The 24,040-nt window shown below is 42.8% G+C and overlaps 2 protein-coding genes across 2 annotated transcripts in view; both read left to right on the top strand.

The window, feature by feature from the left end:
* The window catches only part of KDELR2 (KDEL endoplasmic reticulum protein retention receptor 2), a 14,310-nt gene extending 288 nt beyond the window's left edge, over positions 1-14,022 (top strand). The window contains exons 2-5 of the mRNA XM_019542231.1: positions 5,632-5,733; positions 9,343-9,501; positions 11,655-11,907; positions 12,779-14,022. Of these exons, the coding sequence (XP_019397776.1) occupies positions 5,632-5,733; positions 9,343-9,501; positions 11,655-11,907; positions 12,779-12,813 (549 nt within the window). The 3' untranslated portion in view covers positions 12,814-14,022. The remainder of the gene's footprint in view (positions 1-5,631; positions 5,734-9,342; positions 9,502-11,654; positions 11,908-12,778) is intronic.
* Positions 14,023-16,170: 2,148 nt separating this feature from the next.
* Positions 16,171-24,040, top strand: part of DAGLB (diacylglycerol lipase beta) — a 19,562-nt gene continuing 11,692 nt past the window's right edge. The window contains exons 1-4 of the mRNA XM_019542187.1: positions 16,171-16,322; positions 16,929-17,080; positions 20,236-20,410; positions 21,055-21,316. Coding sequence (XP_019397732.1) covers positions 16,228-16,322; positions 16,929-17,080; positions 20,236-20,410; positions 21,055-21,316 — 684 coding nt within the window. The 5' untranslated portion in view covers positions 16,171-16,227. The remainder of the gene's footprint in view (positions 16,323-16,928; positions 17,081-20,235; positions 20,411-21,054; positions 21,317-24,040) is intronic.

Below are 24,040 nucleotides of genomic sequence, written 5' to 3'. Positions count from 1 at the left end.
GCGGGAGCCGGGCGCGGACGTGGCAGCGGGGCTCGGGGGTGGCGGCGAGGAGGCGCCTTGCACACGAGCAAATGAGTCGCTTTAAACCGGGGCCGACGGTGCCAGGGAGACCGGGCTTGGCCCAGGCGAGCGTGAAGGCCTCGGGGTCCAGCCCACGCTGTGGAGTGAGCTGCTGGGGCCGGCTGGACGTGGGGGGACGGGGGAAGGTGGTCACTTGCGTCCCGGGCCGGCGCTCCTTGCCAGGCATTTGCCGTTTGCAGAAGCAGGTCTGGGAAATTCAGTGCTTCCCTTCGGAGCCATTGTGAGGCGGGTATGTCAGCGGGCGAGTGGGTCTCATTTGCAGGCGCAGCGGTAGTCCGGGGCCGGCATTGACCAGTGGTAGCCCAGGACCAGGACAGAGCCCCAGAGAGTTGACAAGGATTTGGTTATCTGTAGCCCAAGAGCTCCGTTCAGCTCCTTCCTGGGGCGGGTAAGGGGTTGTGGAGGTGATGGGGTTATGTAGTCTGTCTCTGTAGACAGAGGTGAAAAGGTATGTGGCTTGGGGAAAGGTGATGGGGACAATCGGGATGTTAGCCGGGGTTCAGGAGAGCCAGGTTCAGTTCCTTGGCTCACTATCCTTCCTACCTGGCTTCCTCTGAACACGGGCTCAGTAATTATTCCAGCAGAACTACAGCGTCAGAGAGTCCTGTTTTACCCTCTGAAGTGCTGATGACCAGCCTGCTCCTAGCTCCCCAAAACTGCTTCTTTAAGAGTCTCAAGGTTCATTTCAAATAAGCCTTTCTCTTTACCACATAATTAGAAGTTAATGCCTACTCCAGAAGTAACTTCTTCCTTATTGTTTTTCCAGTACTATGAGTTAAAAGAGCTCATGTAAGAAGGCCCACACTTCTCCCATTCTCCGCATGCCCTGTTAAAAGAAATTGAAGGCAGAGTAATTGAAGCTGAGCCAAGCCCCCTCCCTCCCTCCCTTCTAAATTTTTTCAGCAGAGAAAATTTGCTTTACTCTGCCCTCTAAACAGGTATCTAGGAGTTGGTAAATTTTATCCTTGGGCTTATTTCTTGATCTTTCTTGAAAAGAAAGCTCAACAAAGCCTGCGGAAAAGAAGTGATGCTATAGTTGTGATGGTTGAGGAATTATGCAAGAGACAATTGGGAAGTTGGTTCAATAAAAGATATTGCCCCCAAAAAATCTTTGCTACTGTGAGGAAAAAAGATAAATTCAGATCCTTAAGGCTCAGATGCTGAGCAGAAGCAGCTTGGCTTTCAGAGAGCATGTGGGGTGAGGGTGCTTTTCTGAGGCTCCTTCCTTTTCCCTGTGACAGATGGCTGAGCCTGTGTTTTTTTGTTCTTTTTTTTTTTTTAAAGATAAATTCCATAAAGATATATTTGCATAAAAAAGGTTAATAAAAGCGGTTCCTGAAACACATTGGTTGCTGCTAAATAACTGTCATTTGAGGTCATTATGTGATTGCTTACCAAGCTTGTTTGTTAAAGCATTTTGTAATTTAACCTCAAACATTCATATGCTTTACAGTTTCTTCAGACTAAGTAAGAGTGTGAACAAATGAAGCGCTAATTGAACTGCTGATTTCCTCCCAGTGTAGAAGAAGCTTAATTGTTCCGAACCTAAATGAATGAGTGATTCCCAAACTGTTATCCCAGGTCCGTGAAAAGCTGGCAAGCATCCTGGTGCTGACTCTTCTTTTCCAGTGGCTTCTGCATATGTCCAGGGTTGTTATTCCAAGAGGAGCTTGGGGGTCTGTAAAAGCAGCTGGAAATGAGGGGGAGACAGCCTGGGAGCCACAGGAAAGGAGGGGGAGTGGCTATTTGAACTATTTGAAGTATTAAGAGGTGGGTTATGTAATCAGGAATGTAATGAGTGCTTACAGATCTGCTAAGGAACGATGGGTGTTAATAGTGTTTTGAGTAGTCCTGACTTCTGTTGTTCTGGTAGGGTACTGGATTGTTGGAAGGTGAAAGTAGGGGATAACAAATTTTTAATTTATGGCTTCAGAATTATGGGAGAGAGAATGGGAAAAAAAATCAGGTTTTTGGATGTGCAGATTGGGTATTAGCATCCAAATTAGTGTCTTAGAAAAACATTAGACTGCTCCAAACACCAGCTCAGAAATGATTACTAGGAATTGGGCAAAATGCTGCTGCTAACTATTGAATTCCTTTGTAAAAATACTCTGTGACATGGAAGTCAATATAACTTGTAAAATTATGTGCTTCCAAGAACTGTTTTATGCGGATTGTGTTCTCTAATCCATTTTAAATCAAATTAGGTCGTTTGTTCTGGAAATTACTGCTCGAAAATTGATTTGCTCTTATCCCAATATTCCTTGCAACATGCTAAAGATGACCTGTAGTTGCAAAGGCTGTTGAGTTATGTACTGAATACACTAAATGATCAGAGTAAAAGAGCATGAAGCTTTTTTTGTTTCTTTTTAATATTATCTTTCATTGTATTGTTTGTGCTGGAGTCAGTATGTGCCACGGAGCAGCTCGTGGTATGCTAAAGATCTCACACTTGTCATTGTTACTGTTACTAAGACCTGCCTAGTGTGCAAGGAAAAGGCAAATGTTTTAGTTTTTTCTGCCCAAAAAAAAAAAAAAAAATTAGAAAGTTTGAGGTTTTGTTTGTTTGGGTTTTTTTGGTTTTTTGGGTTTTTTTTGGATACAGCCTTGCCTGACCCCAGCTTGAAGCTTACGGTATGGTTCTGGGGTATGTGTTCAGTGTCGGGTGTGAGTGGCTGGTCTGAATTGCATGAGGATACATAAGGCACTAGTTACATTATTGAAAATATTTTCAGTGCCCATTTTGGGGCTTGAACTACCACTTAACAGTGGCTAGTAAGAACTTTCCTTAGCGATTTGGGGGGGTTGAGCCATCAGTTCTTCTGTAATAATTTTTTCCCTGTTTCTTTTCTTTTCTTAAGGTGAAAATTTGAGTTTCTATTCCTGATGGCTGAATTGTGGTTTGAATTGGGAATGGTAATCAGTATAAGGTTTTTCTCCCTGAATCTGTAAGTAGGGCACTTGAGCCACATCATCACTTAGATTTTTGTGAGCAGCAACAGCAAAATGAAACCAACCAAAAACCAGTGAATTCCAACTGCTGTTCTTGGCTGTGGGACTTGGTGAAGGCCTTAAGTGCAGCAATTTATCACTGTTGCTTTTTGGCAACATTAGGGAGTGCAAGCCTGAAGAGCTTTTCGTGGGTGAGGTGGAACATGGGAGACTTGCACCCCAGGCATGCAAAAGACTCTTGAGCAGAGAAAAGCAGCAAAAACTACCTCCTCCATTTCGGGAGCTGCAGGGGGTAGGTGTGCTGTCATTCATTGACAGCAGGCCCTAAGGGTCCATGGGTTACAGATGTTGATATTTCCCAGCTTTTGGACTAACCTGTAGCCTGGGTCACTCGCAGTCATTGACCCTACCCCTCATTTTTTGTGTGTGTGTGTCCCTAATGCTGACCTGCATATATTTGCATTGTTTTCCAGTAAATTGTTCAAGCCCTGCTGATCTTGTTCTCTCTAGTTTTAGATTTGATTTAACAGTGTTGTGCACCCTTCATTCTGGGAAAGTCATAAAGTTCAGTTTAAATGGCTTATGGAAGTCCATAAATGTTAAATCTTTCTTTTTGGGAATTGATAGGAGGGTTGTAGATTTTAGTGCCATATTTTCATTTCCTTTATGTAACTTACCAAGTATATTGAATTCAGATTGCAATATGTTTAAATATATAGACATGGCTATATAGCATTGATTTAATATATTCAGAGAAGGTCTTGTTATGTCTGTTCTGCCTAGTGCTAAATGATTAGTTATGGTTGTATAGTATAGTCCCTGCCTTTGCTGTGCCCATTCAACTCCACTGTCTTCCAGCACATTGAGAGCTTCTTGGTTTGGGAGCTCATGATCAGAGACTTCTCCAGGTTTGTAGTGCTGAAATGGTATTTTGCTTGCAATTTACCATCAAAATGTGGCTTTCTCTCAAGAAGCACATTAGTTATTTTCTGTGAACTAACTTTGGAAAATTCCAGATTAGAAAAGATAAACAAGCTCTACCATGTCTGCCCATTGGTATAAATTAAGGTTTGTGGCTTTTATGTTTTTTCCTCTCCTATGCTGAGCTTTATGGGATTGGCAGTTTGTTAGCATTAAGTTTTATGATAAACATTTATCTCACATGAAATTAGTAAATCAAATGCTTAATAAATTACCAATTACTACTGTTAAGCTATTTTAGGATTCTGTCCATTGAGCTCCTCCAGTAATACAGTGCTATACATATCGGCACGCTCCCTTTAGGTGTAATTCATGATTTTATTTGTGGAGACTCCATCTCAGTTACTCTTCAGCCAGCATTAAAAGAGTTTAAGCATCGTAAAGGATTCTTCTTGTTCATGGTCTGGCTTGTAAAAGTCCTTACCAAAGAAATGAGTTCTGTGGACCTCAGTTATGAGGAGTAGGGATTTGTAGATTTTGGTCTTACCTTGCTATAAAATAGTACAATTTTGCAAATACTGGATATACTTTCTTCTTCTTCTTCTTCTTCTTCTCTGTGACTTTGAACAATGTTGAATGTGTTCAGCTAAAATGGCTGGGAGGGGATTACTTTTGCCTAAAACAGTTGGGCAATGAGAATACTTGCATGTCAAGAAAAGTGTTGAATAGGGATGCCATTGTTTGCACTGGAGTACCAGCTCAGAATGGTAATAACAAGTAATAAGTTACAGGCAGTTTTCAGGAATGCCTGAGTGATTTTAACTTTTGCCTTGACCTTGCAAAATCTTATCTTAACTTCAGGCACTGAGTGTAGTCCTACTGAAGTCAAAGTTAAGTGTGCACACAAGTTTTTGCAGGGTCAGAACCTTAGTCCCCAAAGTCTAATTTTCCAGGTTACTTTTGAAAAGTGGATTCAGGCTCCATGTCACTGAGGCCTTTTAAATCTTATCCTCAGTGTTAATAAGCATTCTTTGATTGTTGCATAGGATTTATTTGTTTTGTTATGGGTGGGAAAATTAATTTTATGAAGGCAATGCACAGCATTACAGTATCTTTAATAGCTTTCAAGTCACTAAGCAGTTGGTGTTAATGTTCTTTCCTCTTATCACTGGAATAACAGTATATGCTGTTCACAAATTCTGTCTTTGTACCTTTTGAGCTATTCAGCAATAGACAATGCGACAGAGTTGTCACAATCTTCAGTACAACACGAAGCTAATGTCTGCTAACGTAATTGAGCCTTACTGTGCAGAGACTAGTGGTGATGATACAGAAGAGATGCCATGCTCTCCAAAACCATGACCTGTGAACTGTCTGTCAGTGAATGACTTCTAATAACTTTTATCCAGATCTTAAAAATATGATCACTTATTCGTTGCATAGCTTAGTGGTGCCTTTTGCATCTTGGTTTTGATATCACTAAGATGGGCAAACTTGTGACGCTTGTGCTTGGTTTTGGGAGCTCCAGTCTTTGTCCTAATTGTGTAGTCAACCCAGCTGGAAATAAGGATTTGCACTCACCCTTGTCCCCAAATGCTTTGAAGAACATCATCTTTTCTTTCTTTCTTTCTTTTTTTTTAATTTTTTTGTATAATAATTATTTCCTTTATTGCTTTAGGTATTTCTGGGAAAAGCCAGCTTCTGTTTGCACTGGTCTTCACCACCCGTTATCTGGATCTCTTCACTTCATTCATTTCATTGTATAACACATCTATGAAGGTAGAGTATATTGAATAAGTGAGAAAAGCTAGTCATTTTTGTTGCACGCGTAGTTCATAATTTCATTAACAAAAGCTTTTCTGGGGTGGATGGTGGTCCAGTATATTATCCACTTGAGTAAAGGACTAGAGCACTTCAGATAAGGCATGTGGAAGTCTTCACTGCAGTAGAAATATACTTTCACTACTACAGATCTCTAAAAGCTGCTTGTAAAAGGAGATTTTTACATCCAAAGTAAATGCTGCCACAAGTACAGTATTTAAAAAGAAAGCTGAAATAAGTGATTTGTTTAAAAGCTATGTAATAAACTGTATTGCTTCTTGGCCTCTTGTGGGCTAAGATCAAGTGTTGCATCTAGGGCATAAATATAGGACATTTAGGGCATCCATACACGTGCTCTGGGGTGGAATGGAGTGGGGGGCACTCTGGGAGCCACTCTAAAGTGCTAGCAGGGTCATGTGCATTTGGTGTCCTGCACTTCAAAATGGCAGCAGGGGTGCTTCAACTCAGTCAAGTCCGCTCTGATGCATGCTAATTAGCATGCGTCAGAGCAGAGCTCCATCATGTGTATAGGTGCCCTTAGTTCATAACGACTTAAAAACATCAGTTATTACAAAACAAGAAAAGCCTTTATCCAAGTCTAAAAATGAATGACCCGTCCAAGTCTGCCCAAGAAGTTCTCAGGAACTGGCCCCAGAAATCAAAGCACTGCTAAGTATATTTCCTCAACTTCCATGTTTCTCTTATTAACTGTACCTTTTAGTGTTATTGGTTCTGGGTTTTTTTCTTTTCCTTTTTTTTTATTTCCGCTTTCTTTTTTGACATGGCTTCTTTTCTACATTGAGTCTGATACAGCAGCAGGGTATGGAAGAAAAATATTTGGAGAATTTGCAGCACCAAAGTGCAATGAATTCAGATGTCTCAAGTCCACTTTCCTCTTCCAGGAGTGTTGCAGTGTTAAGGTCAAAAGATCACGTAACCCTATTCTTGGTAATAGTTACTAGAAGTTCAAAAACAACTAATAACAGAAGAGCAATATTGTAACAAAATTTTGGGTCATATAAACCTGCTTGGAGCAGTCAAACCTATGTGATTATAATAAATCAGTGAATTAAGTTTTATATTAATGTGAAAAACCATGGATTGAGTAAAGTATTCTTGAAACAGGCTGTTCACCCTGTTGCCACATTATTCATGGGTAGTGCTAAAGAGCTTGAGTCCAACTGTTTAAATACTTAACTCAGTTAGGGAGTGGCTATTGCCAGTTTTCTGTTTCTTTTCTGTTTATCTGTTGGTCATAATTCAGTGTCATGGTTCTCTGTCTGATCTCTAGGGCAAACTCCTGCTGTAGCTAACAAAAGAAAGAATGTGAAGATTTAAACACGTGATGTTTATACTCATACATGTGAACTTTTTCTTCCACAAAAGAGTTGGTCCTCTCCTTGAATCCAGTGCTAGCTTAATAAAATAATGACCATCTGATAGTCCCAAACCATTGTTGGCTTCTCAATAGTGTACAGCAGTACTAGATTCAATTTCCTTGAGTCCTGGGTTCTCTAGTATCCTTAAACATGAAAAGATTCAACAAATACAAAATTCATTGTGTTCTGTGCATATGCTTAGGAGTGTGGCTCGGACCTATCCAGTGATAAGCAAAAGTATAAATTACCGTATAAATATGTCTGTCAATGAGCTGAAATCTTGCAGCTCTAAACTAAATGGAATTGTGACCTTTTTAAAGTCAATGGCAAAATGACTTCAGTGGGGCCAAGATTTTACCAAGTCTTGTAGAAAAGTGATGTTAGCTACTCTGTTTCACTGACCCTTACAATGTACAGAATTTTCCCATTTTGCTGTTTATGGTGATTAAAATAAATGCAAGGCACAGGACTGTTGCCAGCTACCTGTGATGCTGTAATGAAGCGATTCAAAAGATCTTAATTTTACATGGAATGCTTTTTATGACTACATTTTGTATTATGAGCTCATAATTTTATTAGGATCTGAGTGTAACCCTTCCCATTCAGCTCACTTGAATATCCTTGAAGAATTTGTATGGTAATCCTTTGGGATTTTTAATCTTTTTAATACTTTGCGCATTTTGTTTTTTTGTTTTTTGCTGTCTTGCAGCAAATGTTCTTACCTGGCTGGTAATCAAAGTTACATCCACATACAGTGATCTGACCTTTGATCAGCTCTGTCATAGGGAGCTAGAAAATGCCAATAGTCTACTGATTGGTTTGGAATATTTTAATATTTACATATGTTGAATTGGGCAGATTAAATGACTAGTTTTGGAGGTAATGTAGTAGTCTTCTGAATTAGACTTTAATCTAGGTTCTCATTTTGGGGTGATTTGGATTGTGACTTTAGTAAGTCATTTAATATTTCTGATTCTTAGTTTCCTCATTTGTAAAATAGGGTTATCTATCTCCCTCTCACAAACTGGTATGAAATCTAACACCTATAAAGTGCTATACAAATTCAAAGCATTATTAAGATTAAGTCACTGACAGAATTAAAAATGTTTTTTGTCAAATCAGGGCATCTAGCTATGTACCCAGTTTGTTTTGGTTGTTCGTTTAAAAAAACAAAATAAAAACTAAAAAAAACCCCTTTGAGTCATGTATGGCACAAATATCTTGAGCTTTTAAAATCTTAGTTTGGAACCATGGAGTAAGTCTAGTTTGTTAGAGGACTGAGTATGCCGTAAAGACCATACCTAGGTTTGTCTGCTATCCCATGCTGCAGTTGTGTGTTTGAAAAATACAGTTGTAAATATTTGAAAAAAGTCCCAAAGGACATAGTGTGAATGGATTATGCCTAGATACAAGTTAAATATTTGGCTAGGGGTTTGGTTCTTCCTTCCTTCCTTCATCTCTTTCTTCAATAGAATCATAGAAAAGAAGGGTTGGAAAGGACCTCAGGAGGTCATCTAGCCCAACCCCCTGCTAAAGCAGGAACCTTGCAGCCAATGCTTTTTCTTTAGCCAAGTCTTAAAAACCTCCAAAGATGGAGAGTCCACAGCCTTTCTGGGTGACCTGTTCCAGTGATTTTTACCACCCTCCTAGTGACAGCATTTTTCTCGCATCTAACCCAAATTTTCCTTGCTGTAACTCCTTGTTCTGTGGTCTGTCATCACTGAGAACAGTCCAGCTCCATCCTCTTTGGAGCACCCCCTTCTGGTAGTTGAAGGCTGCTATAGGGAGAACTACTTCTCCTCCTACCCCCATTCCCTGTCCCCTCTCCACTCCTTACCTTGTAAGGGTTTGTGTCAATTCTTCCTTTTTACTTTCAGCCAGAGGCAAGGCATGAATTCACATTTCACTTTTTAGGGCTATGTTTTCCATGAAAATAGAAGGTTACAATACAAACTACCTTCAGAAGTGGCAATGTAATAACCACAATCATTACTTAGATTTTAAAAGTATATATGTAATTAGCTTTGGAATTGGTGCTCTTCTGAAAGGATTAAAATCCCATATCATCTGTGTGCTTTGTGTGCGCTTTCGGAGTTTTACATGACCAGAAAGACACAGTTTTAAGGGGAAGGGGGTTGTACACAGAAGAGCGGATGATCTAATAATGTATTCTGCTTTTGTCCTTTAGCTTATCTACATTGGTTGCTCATATGCCACTGTGTACCTGATCTACATGAAATTTAAGGCTACCTATGATGGAAACCATGATACATTCCGAGTGGAGTTTCTGGTGGTCCCTGTTGGTGGACTCTCATTTCTTGTTAATCATGACTTCTCTCCTCTAGAGGTTAGTTGAGTATGCGAGTGTCCATCCCCAGTACTCTTAAGATGGTTTGTTAGTTTTCTGTAAATATGCAGCTTTATTTAAAATATACTTGCTAGAAATGTTTGGATTGTGAAAAAAATAATTTTAGGGCATATTTGGAATAAGAAATGCTTCTAAAAGTCTGCTTTTGGAATAGGTAGATCTGTTAGACGTAGACTTCAGCCCATACTTTTAACGAACACAGTCTGGACCTGAGAGAGAACTTTAATTTGTGTAAAGACAACAGTTCAAAATCTGTTTTAATCATTTGGGACACTAAAACCAGATGCCATTTAATTCTTTTAGTGTACAGAAGGATACCATGTTCCTAATGTATACTGGTGGTTGCAGTGTTAACCTGGCAATATTCTTTCCTTCATGATGTCTTCTGGGCCTTTTTAAACTTGCCAGTGTGGCTGTTAGCAAGTATTGGGTGCCATCTGGTGAAATCTAAAAGAATTGCAGAAATTTTGAATTGTATTACTAGCATCTGATGTACATGGAGGAATTTATAACCACATTGGAAAGATAATAACTTTACTATAGTTTATTAGGACTGAATGTAAGGGACTTCCATATTTCAATGCAGTCCTGTACTACCAAACACCTTCATGTGTGTATTTTCTATGGGGTGAACAAGAAGCTTGCTAAATATTGGAAAGTTTTGATAACTTTTTTTTTTCTTTTTAAAAAAAATTAATCCTAAACTAAACAAAACTGACTTAAATCTCAAGTCAGAATAAGATTTAGGCAGCTTTAAAAAAAAAAAAAAAAAAAGAGAGGATTCTCCATGTAAAACTTTAATCGGGGCATTATTTCCATTTTGTCTGCTTGCTTTTAACTGGACAATTCATGTGACTGGGGGGAAAAAAAGACATTTCAACCAATTAAAGTAGATAAGAAACCACCATTGGTAAACTGAAGATGTTCTTCCTGCTTTTTAGTAATTAGGCCTGATCTTTAGGGGTGCACTGATTTTAAAGATTGAGGTGTCCACAGTGAGGGAGGGAGTGGGGCAGGGGAGGGCACTGCCTAGCCAGGACAGAGCAGGGTGCAGCACAGAGCTGTGGCTTGTCTGAGGGATGCGGAGAAGGGCAGGGGTGGCTTCCACTGATGCATGCACCCCCAGGGGAGGCATGGGGTCATGTGCCCCCCAGATCTGCACAGGATGAGGGCAGAATGCTTGCTGTATGCTTGGGACTGGAGCTGCTCCAGGTTCTTCCTGATGGCTGCGCTCGGGCTGGATGGGGTAGGCAGCGGTGGCACTCAGACGGGCGCCTATCGGTGGGGGGGCTAGAGCCACTCCAAAATTCACTGTAGCCTCCTTCCCCAGTGCTGCTGCCTGCCCAACCTGAGCACAGCTGATGGCAAGAGGCTGGAGCACCCCATGCATAGATCCTGGGAGGGACGCCCTCTCCATGCCTCCCCTGGAGGTGTGCACAGTGACAGGAGCAGCCCCTCTCTCCCCTCCCACCCCCACGGCCCTGGATGAACATCGGCTCTGTCCCATGCCCCACTCCACTCCAGCTGGGTAGGGCCTCCCCCAGCCCTACTCCCTCCCTCACTGCTGGGGCCTTGATCTGCTCCCCCACCCACATCCTTTCTATCCCCCACAGACTTATCAGCTGGGTGCTACTCTCCAGGCTGCTGGGCTACACTCCTGGCCATGTGCATGGTGCAGCTGCACGCATGCATACAGCATTTATTGGTGACCTTATCAGCCAAAAAAAGCCAACTGCCGATTTAATGTCTATTTTATCGGTGATGATATGATATGGACCAATGTATCGGTGCACTTCCACTCATCTTGTACTAGTTGAAATTAATGGTAGTTAAGCTTCTGACTTGATGTAAACCACAGCCTTAACTGAGTACCACTAATTCCTAACTGAACAGGTCATCAGGACTGACCCAAGCCATCAGCAGGCTGCTGCTGCTGGCTCACTAGAGCTGATTTGCAGTTTTCCATTTGTCTTGTTTGAAAAGTTTGTCTAGAGCTGTAGAAAAGCAGGACTCTTCAGAGTATGTATCTGTTGAAAAAGTGATAAGTCAAGCTAAGTGTCTCCCTTGCTCATGTATATGAGGGTGGATTATCAACAGGGACACTGAACAGGCTTGTTTCTTTCTCCTTTCAGATTTTGTGGACCTTCTCCATCTATCTTGAATCAGTTGCTATCCTCCCCCAACTTTTCATGATCAGCAAAACTGGAGAAGCAGAGACCATCACTACTCACTATCTTTTCTTCTTGGGTCTCTACCGTGCCTTGTACTTAATCAATTGGATTTGGCGCTATTATTTTGAGGGTTTCTTTGACCTCATAGCTGTTGTTGCTGGTGTGGTCCAGACCATTCTTTACTGTGACTTCTTCTATTTGTATGTAACAAAAGGTAAGTAACTCTCACTTTAGGATTACATTGCTTATTCTGTGGGTGTCAGGCATAAGAGAAGTAACTCTTTCTCTTGGATCATCAGTATAGGCATGTTAAACTTATTAATACTGCTTTGGTAGTTTGTCACGTAAATTGTCTGAGTTCTAGTATGAGTAGAACTATGGTAAGTATAATCCATCAGGAGCCTATGGTGTATTTAAAACTAATAAGGTCCAGTATATTCACAGTACACCTTTTCCTTGGAATAGCCAGGGTACCCATCCTTTTCTGGCCACACATGTTGTCTTGTATAATCTGTCTTGTATGCCTAAAGAGAATTTTATTGACATAGACTGGAGTTGGTGTACAATTAGCCCAGCTTTTCCATGTTGTCAAAAGTTCTAGTCCTGGTCCAAAGAAGCATGTTTGTTTTTGAGTAGAAAGAAAACCTCCACCAAGAAATAGGATTTAGTGGCTACTTTATCTGAATTCTAGAAGTTGGCAGCCTTACAGAGCTATTAACTGGCCTGCCCCTTTCTCATGGTCCGCCCCCCCCGGTAGGACCATAAAGCTGTGGGATTGTGAATGCTATGTTGGTTACACTTGTCATAATGGAATTAACATACACTCACCAGGCAAAATTCATGTTACAAGAGTTCCCTTGTGCATACAAGAGGGCAGTGGCGAACAACCTCTCCCTCTCAGCTTGAAGATAACTTTATTGGTATAGAGATGAGAGTTGAGGACCTGATTACAGACCCTTTCTTTTAACAGTGATTTTTCTGAAGGAGCAAAATGTATCAGATAATTCACAGCTCTAGTTTTCTATGTACATCTTTCATGTATTACTAACTTCTATACTTTTCTCTCTCTTCCCCCTACCCCCCAGTACTCAAGGGAAAGAAGCTCAGCTTGCCAGCGTAAGTGCCAAAAATCATCACCAGCATCTGTTCTTCCGGATGCTTGGACAGAACAATCCTTACCACAAGCAAAGGCAAAGATGCTTGAGAGAGAAAATCAGAAACAACTTTCTAGCACAGGTCATCAGCAGCAGCTCTAAGAATAGAGGAAGAACAACCAGCGGAATTCTGTTTGATGCATCTTGCCTTGACCTTTTTTTATTACTATGTATAAAGATTTTTTACATAAAGAAACTTAATACTGTATTAATAAATTCAGCGTGTAGTTTCAATTGGAATAGTTCCAAAAGTGAGGTTTTTGTGAGGTTGTTTATGACCAGGAATAAGTGCAAACTTTTTTTTATTTTTTTTTTTTTTTTCAAGGATTCTCTGAGATTTGGTTGACACTCAGTGCACACAAATAAATGTGTACTGCCTGCTGGATGGCAGTCATAGCTTTTCCCTTTGATTCAGTTTTCATTCCACTATATTTATTTTTATGAAAGGCAAATATCTGTAACACATGAACCCACCAATATTTGATGTGAAGTTGTGGCTCCCAGTATGCTGTGCCATCTGCTGACATGGAGTTCTTTATGAAAAATGTCAGTGCCATTAAAATTGGCAATCATGGCTTATTAAATGTTTTTTTTTTCCCTCCTGTTAGTTGCTAGATTATCCCCACCACCACCACCGCAATCTCCTTTTTAACACTAGAAAGATATCAGAGATCCACTTTTGTGGCCACCATGATTTGTGCCATCTACTTTTTTTCATGTCTTGAAGGCAATTGCAAAGTATCTGGTGGCAATAAAGGTCATAGAAGGTAAGGGTATGATTTCATGGCTTAGAGACGAGCAAACACTCTTGTTCTGTTCTTCCTTCTGGAAAAGACACTTAAACATCTTGGATGTAGAGCCCTACGCATTAATTAAAATTACTATTGAAACTCTAAGGTTGAACTTCAGGAAACTGTAAGTGATCATTTTAAACAAGGTCTACATTTTTTTTATTAATACTTTACTTTTGAATTACAAGAAGTGTCCATGTTCAGCTTCAAGTGAATATTGATGTCACTTTTGGACAACTAGTATGATTTTTATAAGTTTGTTTCAAAATCGGCGGCACCAGTTCCCATTCTTTATATTCTTTAAATGATTCCCTTTTTACTGAGCTGATGCATGATTTATCCTGTGTTACAATCCTCAATAAACATTTTATGAAATGGTGAAAACTGTATCTTTGTTCTTGTATTAAGATTCTGTACCCCTTTTCCTGGAGGAGCACCTAAACTAATAGTTCTTAACCAGGGTCCCATGTCATACTGGGATGCCTTGAGAGTCTTTCAAGGTTGCTGTGGGATGCCATGCAATGTTAGCATTGTTTAGCGAGCAGGAATGCCGTGAGAGAATAAGCGTAACAATTTCAATTCAGAATCCATAGTGTTATAAAAAAAAAAAAAAAAAAAAAAAAGAAGAAATATGACCTGCTGTGATCTTTCTGAGTTCTTTGCAACAGAGAAAATCCTGTATTAGTATTCATTCTTTTTGTGTCTTGCAAAGGTTTCTGCTGTGAGGATGATGGCTATATATGTAGTTTAATGAGAAAGCTGAAATTGTGTTGACAACTCCAAGAAAAATGCACAATAGTCTGAGTTGGTTGTACTTTCTGCTACCCTAGAACAACATGTGCCAGATAACTTCAGCCTCATCACAAAGGCTAGGCTTGGTTCCTTATTCCCTGTTCCTTTTCCAGAACTAATGTTTGCACAGTTGAAGGCTGGTATTAATGAATCAGACATACAAAACAATTAGAATTTTATCAGAAATGTATGTTGACTTATAAAAATATAAAATAGCATCATGTATCAAGTACAAAGCCCTGAATAAGGACCTGAGATGAGGTTGGGATTATGGGACACAGTCCTTTTCAGGTCACCCCCTTCTATATGTCTCTGCCACCTGAGGACTTTTTTCAAAAAATTCTGAGCAGGGCCATGCCCAACCTGAAGCTTAGTTTTCATATGCCAGCCTGCCAACTGACAGTTGTTCCCCCTCCCCCCCCCGAACCTGTGCCATGTACAATGCCCTGAATAAGAAGCTGTGTTTGGGCTGGGATTATGGGTGAAAATCCTTTAGTGCCCACCCCAAGGCATGCATCTGCCACTGGGGGACCCCCCCAAAGAAGCTTAGGTAAGGTGCTGCCTGACCCGAAGCTAGGTTTTTGCATGCCAGCCTGCCAACTGACAGTCCCCCAAACTGTACGTTCCTATGGATAAAAAACTGACTTGGGGCTGGGATTATGGGGCAAAAACCTTACTTTGGTTACCCTGAAAACATACCTCTTCACCTGAGGACTCCCCTGAAGAAGCTTGGGCCAGGTCCCTGCTCAACCCAATACTTGGTTGTTGATTGCTAGCCTGGTACCTGACACCCACCCCTCACAGCTTGCATGCTAAATATGATGTGCCAAATAAGGAGTTTATTTTGCAGTGGGATTATGGGGCAAAACTCCCTTTCAGTCAGCCCAAATCACACATCTTCCTGACTGAGGCACACTGCTGGATGAGTCTGCTGCCTAACCCAAAGCTTGGTTTTCTTATGCCAGCCAGCTGACAACCACACAGGCTTGTGTGCTCTGTAAGCAGCACAGTGTAGAAGGCTAAGATTGGGCTGGGATTTCCAGACAAAATCCTGCTTGGTTTATCCCCAAACCTCACCTCTCTGCCGCTGAGGGACTCTCCCAGAGGAGGTTTTTCAGGCTCCAGTTTTGGATTGGGCACTGCCCTGCTCAGACCCATTCAGAAGTGCCCCCAGTTAATGGGGACATGTGGTTTGGGGTGACCCAAAAAGGATTTTGCCCCATAATCCCCACCTAATCTTGGCTCTTTATTCACGATGTACTTGAAACATATCAACTTTTACTAGTAAATATACATTTCTAATGAAATTCTAACTCTTCAGCATGTCTAATTTATTAACAACCTTTAATTGTGTCAAGATTAGCTTTGAAAAAGGAACTGGGAACCGGAAGTAAGAAACTGCGAATACGGTAATGAACTGTAGGGACAGCAAACCGGCCAAGTTGACAGGTCACATATTCTCGATCGCATATTTTTTCCCTGGTCAAAGATTACAGCAGTTTCTCAAGCATACATGTTTGTATCGTTTTCTTGCGGGTGGAGCGTATAGACTGCTGTACTGACCGGGCCCACTGCGTCCAGCTCCTGTCTGCCGCTTCCCCTCAGACAGGCACCGCCCTGTGCGCTGTGCGCATGCTCCAGGCAGCGGGGCTACCCCCGCCCTGCGCAGGCGCCGGGCTCGTGGAGGGCGTGAGACGATTTGCCGGGCCTGGTTGAGGCTCGCGCGCGTCAGAGTGCTGTGACGTCACGCGCGGCAGGTGAAGCGCAGGTAGCGGCGGGGGCTCGGGGCTCCGCACGATGCCGGGGCTGATACTGTTCGGGCGGCGCTGGGCCATCGGCAGCGACGACTTCGTGTTTCCCGGAGCCTTCGAGCTCTTCCTGCGGCTCATCTGGTAAGAGCCCCTCACCCTACCCCTGAGGGTCCGCGGCCGTGGGCCGTTAACGGTCGCAGCACCATGCCCTCGCGCGGGCCCGCGCTCTTCCTGCGCTCGGCGGTGGCATCTGGTAGGGGAAGCAGCGTGACCACGTAGGCGAGCTCCCCAGGGTAATTGTCTCTGATATGTCCTCCATAGGAGGTCTATATTGAGCAGATTCTTTTTGGTATTGGGTGGTGGAACCGGAGCGTGCTCCATCCACTCCATGCATTGACCTGGTATTGCAGTGCTTCCAGGACCGGTGCAAAAAAACGGAAAAAAAAAAAGGTCTCCCCCCAGGCCAGGGACACGGTTCCCTGAGTGCCCCGGGCGGTTGCAAGGACCCAGGACCTGCTAACGCAGCAGCTGCCCCATTGCCTTGGCTGCACCCAGCGTGTCATCCAGGCCAGGCCTGGGGCGAATTGCATAGGCCGCCACCTCCCGCACGCCTCTGGCACCTCCGAGACATCCTGGCATGTGGGTCACGTTTATAAATGAGATGGTTTGTGAGTGGCCCTGCTTTGCGGTGACGCGTTTGTTTTGTTGCTTCCCCGCTGTGACACACCACGGTCTGCATCCCCACAGGTGGGTCGGCGTTCTCGTCCTGTACTCCGTTCACAAGGAGAGGTTCAACTGCACCGGAGGAGAACTCCTGCACACCTACCTGCTGGTCCTCCTCCTCCTCTTGGCTGCCATCATATGCGCTGTATCGGCCATTGTGTGCGTCAGTATGCGAGGTACGAGCCTGCGTTATTCTGTGCCCGCAGCAGCTTTATGTATGTGTTTTGTTTTACTTAAATGTGCCATTAAAATGTTGGTACAAAAACTGTGCGCCCTGACAGCCACCTGTCGACATTCATACTACGAGTACGGGCAGATTAATTCTGTTTGCTCACTCTAGCCATGTGCAGTAACAGTTTAACATAGCTTGGGGGTAGCCAAAAATGGCAGAACTCCAGGAAACCCCGTCACCGTGAAATCATGCCATGTTGCTACGTCTCCCTCTGGGTTCGTTAGTAAACATTAGTTCACTAACAAATGACCTGGAAACCTGGACTATTTTTAATGTTTCTGACAAATTCCCCAAGGAAGTTTTGCAAAATATATCTGCTCTATAATGCTGGGTTTTTGGCTGTAGCTGTGTTGGTCTCAGGACATAGGCAGGCAAGGTTCTTTGAGTAGATGTGATATCTTTTATTAGACTAACTGAGTAGTTGGGGGGGGAAAGTTCCTAGCAAGCTTTTGGGTGCAGTCACCCTTCTTCAGGCATAGTGAGTCTCTGTAATGACACTTGTGAGCAGTGGCCTGTGTAGTTGGATTCAGTGCCACATAGCAAGAATCTTAAGGTGTAGGTAGGCTGTTGTGGAGAAGTGTCATATAGCACATGGCCAACCCAACAATGCTGACACCGTAAACAGGAGAGATTCATCCTGAAGAAGGAAGGCTAACTTATGTTGTGCAGGCTCTAATTCTGATTCAGGGTGCATCTGCTCTGACAGAAGTGCTTATAATGGTTCTTCCTCTCTTTTCTGTTCAGATACCTCATTACCAGACACTCTGTCACTTTAGAGGTGTTCTGAGGGTAGGGATTATTTTCCCCAGTTTACATGTAGGATCTGAAGCACAGGAAGGCTGAGCGAAATAGCAAAAGTCACACAGGAAACCTAGCAGACAAGGTCTCAGACCCAAGTCCTAGGCTAGCAACTTAAACCCTGGCACATCCTAGTGTTCAAAGAAGAGCTGGTGAAATGGTTTTCCCTGAGGAAGATTGAAAATTAAATCTGAAACTTGGCCAAACTAAGGCAAGGGACAAGAATGCAGTGATCTAATTATGTGTAAGTACCAAAGAAGAGGAGGGATTGCTCTGCAGGATGGATGTCATTGGAGGGGTTTTAACTTGAACTGGAAAGGGAATATGTAGTTTTCTCAGAAATTCACATGTGAATTCTTGTATTTCAAACCTGTCCCACCTGATTTGCTAATTTGGGTAAATGCTGCTGTTTTAACTCAATAAATACTCCTAAAACATAGGTTGGCAGCCCTTAAAGGGGTTGGGCTTGAGATCAGTGATTTAAAGGGGCCTCATTAAAGTGGCAGCTTGGTCACCTGCACTGTACTCTCACCACCAAATTTGCTGTTTCCCCTTCGCATTCGCTGTGTTTTTTTGTTGGCACCTGGTAAGTGGAAGGGAATCAGAGCAGTGGGGAATCAGCTGTGGGGATGGGGCCTGTGGTGGTAGCAGTTTAACAAGTTCCTGACTGGCCACTCTAAAAGGGTGCCAAGCCCTGTTCTAAAACACAACTACTTCCTAAAAATGACCTCCCTGCCCTCTTCATTCTGTTAAAAAAATTGATGAGAAGATCATTGTTTGGCTGGCTGTGACACTAAGGAGTGTACATCTTGCAGCCTGTGCTGGCTTGTACAGGGCACTTCCCTGATTACATGTTTATTTTGCAGATGAGGCAATAGTACAGCTAACTGTACTAGCTAACTCGGGGAAGTTTAGGTTAACCTCGAAGAACACAGTTTGACTGCTTTCTTGAGGAAAAGGAGTATTGACTAAGATCATCTGAAGAGAGCTGAGGTGTCCTCTTGGTCTTGTTTGTAATTATCTTATTATGTAAATAGGTAGACATATTGCACAAAACGAGAGTTATTGTGATATCCCTTTTTGTAGCAAAAGTGGTTTAGGAAAGAATTGCAAAGAAAGATCAACAAGTTAAACACAGGCTAAGTGAGGGTGGATCTCTGTTCAGCAAACTGGATTGATTTGGCTTGATTATGATCAAATTGAAGCTGAAATATATCTTCTGAGAGATGAGTTCTCAAGAGAGGAGACCCTACCAAAGGTCACTTCTAAGTAGTAACACTAAATATTCAAAATTGGTAAGTGGCTCTTAAAATTCATTTGCCTTTAAAACAGCATTTTTCCCCCTCCCTCCCTTCCCTTCCCCACCAGTGACATTCTTGACGTGCTTGATGTAATGTGTGCCTGAGATGTGACTGTAGCTCTGTCTTTTCATTGCATCAGAACAAATGAAGGGACCTGTAAGCTAATATAAAAAAGAAAAAGGGAAGGAAATGGTTGTCTAATAGAAAAGCTGCACCAGCAGCAGGAAAAAAGATAGCTTCTATAGGCTATTTAAAAAAAAAAAAAAAAGGTGGGGGAGGAGGAGGGCAAGTTCATCTCAAGGGGGAGCTGTTGTCACACTCTGGAACTTGCCTGTGCCTCACGGGAGGAGCCTAAAAGGATTCTTCTGTCCTGGATGAATGGAGACATTTATCAGGGTGTAGCTCAAAGAGTTCTTAAACCTAGTTTCTGGGGAGTGAATGGCATTAGCGTACCAATGGGTGCTTGAAGGTCAACCAGTCTTCTGTGCCTAGTGTGAGGGAGGGGAGATTTGGTCCTAGCCCTCATGCTAAGGAATGAAATGGCCCCTGTTGTGGAGTTGTCCAGAGTAGTATGGGTATAGCATGTGCAGATCTTCCAGGTCCCACCTCTGACCCTTGGATCAGGTTTTTTAAATGTGCTTAAGAGAATAAACATGTCATTTGCTATTCAAATGTTTTACTAAACCTAGGCCTTAAACTGCAGCCTCTTAGCTACCGAATCAGCTAAGGGGCTTATTTGGAAAAACAGAAATAACCAAAATTTCCAGTTTATAATAATTTATATGCTAAAGATGTTTGCTGCCAAAGACCACAATGTGTTACAGCTCCTGGTTCTACCATGAGCTGTAGGTTAGGTTAATTCCTGTAGAATCTAAAGTAACTTGGATTTGCACATGTCTAAATTTCATTCAAGCGCAGAACTCCTGATGTGTCTTCAATAAGATTGCTTTTACTTTAGATGTTTAATCTTTTATTTATTTATTTATTTTTGTGATTACAGGGACAATTTCTAACCCTGGGCCAAGAAAATCTCTTCCTAAACTGCTTTATACTCGCCTTTTTCTCTTCTTGCCTGAATTTGTGTGGGCAACTGTGGGTGCTATCTGGGTGTCAGACAGCAGGGTGCATTGCGAAAAGACTGTGGTAAATGCCATCTTTGGGACAGTCATTGCCAGGTAAACAATAAACTAAGGTAAATGTTACTATTATTGGAAGCCAGAAAAACTGTTTACATTTGTTTTAAATAGCCTTTGGAGAGTCCCTAGTCATGGAAAACTGGGATATTCCTTACAGCTCCTTCAAGAAAGATTTTGTTGCGTGTGGGGGAGGATTCGTGTGCATCAGGCTAGATAGAGTAAGGTGACTTCTTCCAGTTTTTTCTAATTGCCCAAAGCTTGAAGCTAGACCAGGGGCACGATGAATGAAACAGATGAGGAGTAAAGATAAAAAAAAAGGATAGACCTGAAGAGGGTGTGGAAAGGAGAAATAGAAAGAAGGGGGTGAAATGTCTTAAGAAATCGTTAATATAATATGGATCTTTCCACAAGACTAGGTAGCCATTTCAGAGCAGTCCTTTCTCAAAAAGGACCTCGGAATTGGTGTCTTGTGAAATGGGCTGGCAGTTTCACTTCTCTTTAGTGTACTGTTATTCTTATCACAGGACTGCCATCACAATGGTGGTAAGTGAAGGCATGTGGAGGTAGATATCAGTTGTTCTTGACAAGTAGATAACAGCTGGATTATTTGGTATCTGACATGTTAGAAGCATGGATTCACTGATTCACTGATCTCTTCCTCCTTCCCCTTTTCTGTGTTGCAGCTGGATTATCATCATCTTTACCATCATTGCAATTGTAATTGTCTTTGATCCACTTGGGGGTAAAAAGACCTTGTACCTCACTGATGCTATAGATCGCAACCTGGAAAGCAGTCAGTCAGGCCAGCTATTCTATAAGGTCAAGAAGACTGCAACCCGAGTCTGGGAGAAAAGAATTAGGTTAATGTGTTGTTGTATTGTGCAAAATGATGACCACCGAGTGGCTTTTACAAGTGTTGCAGAACTCTTCAGCAGCTACTTTTCAGTAAGATGAAAAGATTTTTTTATGCTCTTTATTTCTTTCCATTCCCTTTACCTTAAACTCTGACTTTGCAGTACTGCAGCATCTCTGTAGCCTTTTAGTTCAGTGAATGTTCAGTAGTACTGCATGTTTTCAAATTGGGTTTTCATACAATAGGCCTCAATTCAGAAATCTAGAGCTTGTCCCTATGCAAGTTATACCATGCCAGTCTGAGGGGGAGAGGAGTCCAGGTAAGCTGGCTGTACTTCAAAGAAGCCTTACTGAGTGCAGGAACAAACCATCCTGATATGCAGGAAGACTAGCAAATAAAGCAGAAGACTAGCTTGGCTTAACAGGGAACTCTTCAGTAAAATAATTACAAAAAGGAAGCTTATAAGAAGTGGAAACTTGGACAAACAACTAGGGAGGAGTATAGGAGTATTGCTTGGGCATGCAGGGATGAAGTCAGGAAGGCCAAAGCACACTTGGAGTTGCAGCTAGCAAAGGATGTGAAGGGTAACAAGAAGGGTTTCTAGAAGTATGCAGGTAGCAAGAGGAAGATTAGGGAAAGTGTGGGTCCCTTACTGAATGGGGGAAGAAACCTTGTAACAAAGGATGCAGAAAAAACTGAAGTGCTTGATGCCTTTTTTGCTTCAGTCTTCACAGGAAAGGCCAGCTCCCAGACTACTGCACTGGACAGCACAGTTTAGGGAGGAGGTCAGCAGCCCTCAGTGTTGAAAACAGGTTAGGGACTACTTAGAAAAGCTGGACATATACAAGCCCATGGAACCGGATGGGATGCACCTGAGGGAGTTGGCTGATGTGATTGCAGAGCCATTGCTCATCATCTCTGAAAACTCATGGTGATCAGAAGAGGCCCCAGATGACTGGAAAAGGGCAAACATGGTGCCTATATTTAAGAAAGGGAAAAAGGGGAATCCAGGGAACTACAAACTAATCTGCTTCACCTCTGTCCTGGGAAAAATTGTGGAGCAGATCCTTAAGGAATCCATTTCTAAGTACTTAGAAGAGAAGGTGATTAGGAACAGTCGGTACGGATTCGCCAAGGGCAAGTCATGCCTGACCAACCTGACTGCCTTCGGTAAGGAGGTGACTGACTCTGGATACAGGGAGACTGGTGGATGTGGTGTACCTTGATTTTTAGCAAGGCTTTTGGTACAGTCTCCCACAACATTCTCACAGGCAAGCTAAGGTAGTACAGGCTGGATGAATGGACTGTAAGGTGGATACAGAACTGGCTGGAGCATTGGGATCAGAGGGTAGTAATCAATTCTAGCTGGCAGCCAGTATCAAGTGGAGTCCCTCAGGGCTCAGTCCTAGGGCTGGTTTTGTTCCATGTCTTCATCAACAACCTGGAAGATGGCATAGAGAGCACCCTCAGCAAGTTTACAGATGACACCAAGATGGGGGGAGTAATAGATACACTGGAGGGTAGGGCTAGATTTCAGAGTGACTTAGACAAATTGGAGGATTCAGCCAAAATAAATCTCTTGAGGTTCAACAAGGACAAGTGCACTTAGGACAGAACATGCACCAGTATAGGCTGGGGGCTGACTGGCAGCAGCTCTGCAGAAAAGGATCTGTGCATTGCAATGGACAGTAAGCTGAATTTGAGCCAGAAGTTGCCCTTGTTGCCAAGAAGGCTAATGGAATGCTGGAGTCCATTGGTAAGTGTGTTAGCAGTAGGGCAAGGGAAGTGATTATTCCCTTCTAGGCTAGGGACAGGCATTCAGAAAGTCAAAGCCTGAATTGATTCAGTCTTTGCAGGTTAGTCTAACTTGCAGAGATTGAACTGATTTGCAAGTGGATAGACATTCATTTTGAATCAAGAAGTGCAGCCACATGCCTGCAGTGGCTCAGGCTAGAAGCCAGGGGGGTGCTTGAGCAAGCTCTCCCTTCCCTTTCAGAGTGCTGAGCTGAGGGGGGGCATGGCCAGGTTCCAGCAGATTGCTTTGATTGGGGAGGGGTTTAAACCCTACTCTGTGCACAGTCCCCAGCTGGGGTGTGCCTGGATGGGAAGGGCGAAGCAGCCCTCACCAGGCTTTTCCTGGCTTGTTGCTCAAGGGACGGGAGTGTTGCCAGATCCCACCCCAAGAGAGGCAGGACTGCTTATGTGGAGTGCATGCATCTGTTGATGATACTGAGCTTTTCAATTTCCTGTTCCCTGCTTCTTCATACTGTCTGCATCAAACTGCAATCAAGCCAGCAGGGCTTGATAAAGTTTATCAGCCCATCAAGAAAACAAAAGCCTCTCTCATTAGTTCAACCTCTTAAACAGCAATGAAGGATCGGAAGGATATTACAGGCTTATCTGCTGATTAGCTTCAGAAAGCCTTAAGTGGACACTGTTCTGTCTGCCTGTCCCAGTGAAATTAGAGACGCATACACACAGACACCTCTCACCATTAGCTAGCATGGAAGTGGCGTGACCATGATTAGATGCAAGCTGGGGTCCGTGTTGTGAGAGGGGGAGAATTCCTGCTTGAGCGACAAGGAATGGGTGGCAAATGCTGTTTTGCCTGCAGTCTCCATCTCCTCAGCCAGCTGGGAGCAGTGTGCTGTGGTTAGCGAGGAGAGGGGCAGGGCCAGCCGTGCCCTCTGGAGCAGACAGCCCAGCCCAGGGCTGGAGGCCATGCTGGGGGACTCTGATTTAATTTAAACCAGGAAGGGGTCTGGGACAGAAGTTACATAGATTTCATAGATTTCATAGACATCAGGGCTGGAAGG

This window comes from Crocodylus porosus, unplaced genomic scaffold (genome assembly GCF_001723895.1).
Source record: "Crocodylus porosus isolate Cpor-Errol unplaced genomic scaffold, CroPor_comp1, whole genome shotgun sequence".
Taxonomy (NCBI): domain Eukaryota; kingdom Metazoa; phylum Chordata; order Crocodylia; family Crocodylidae; genus Crocodylus; species Crocodylus porosus.
This window is presented reverse-complemented; position numbering and strand designations above follow the sequence as displayed.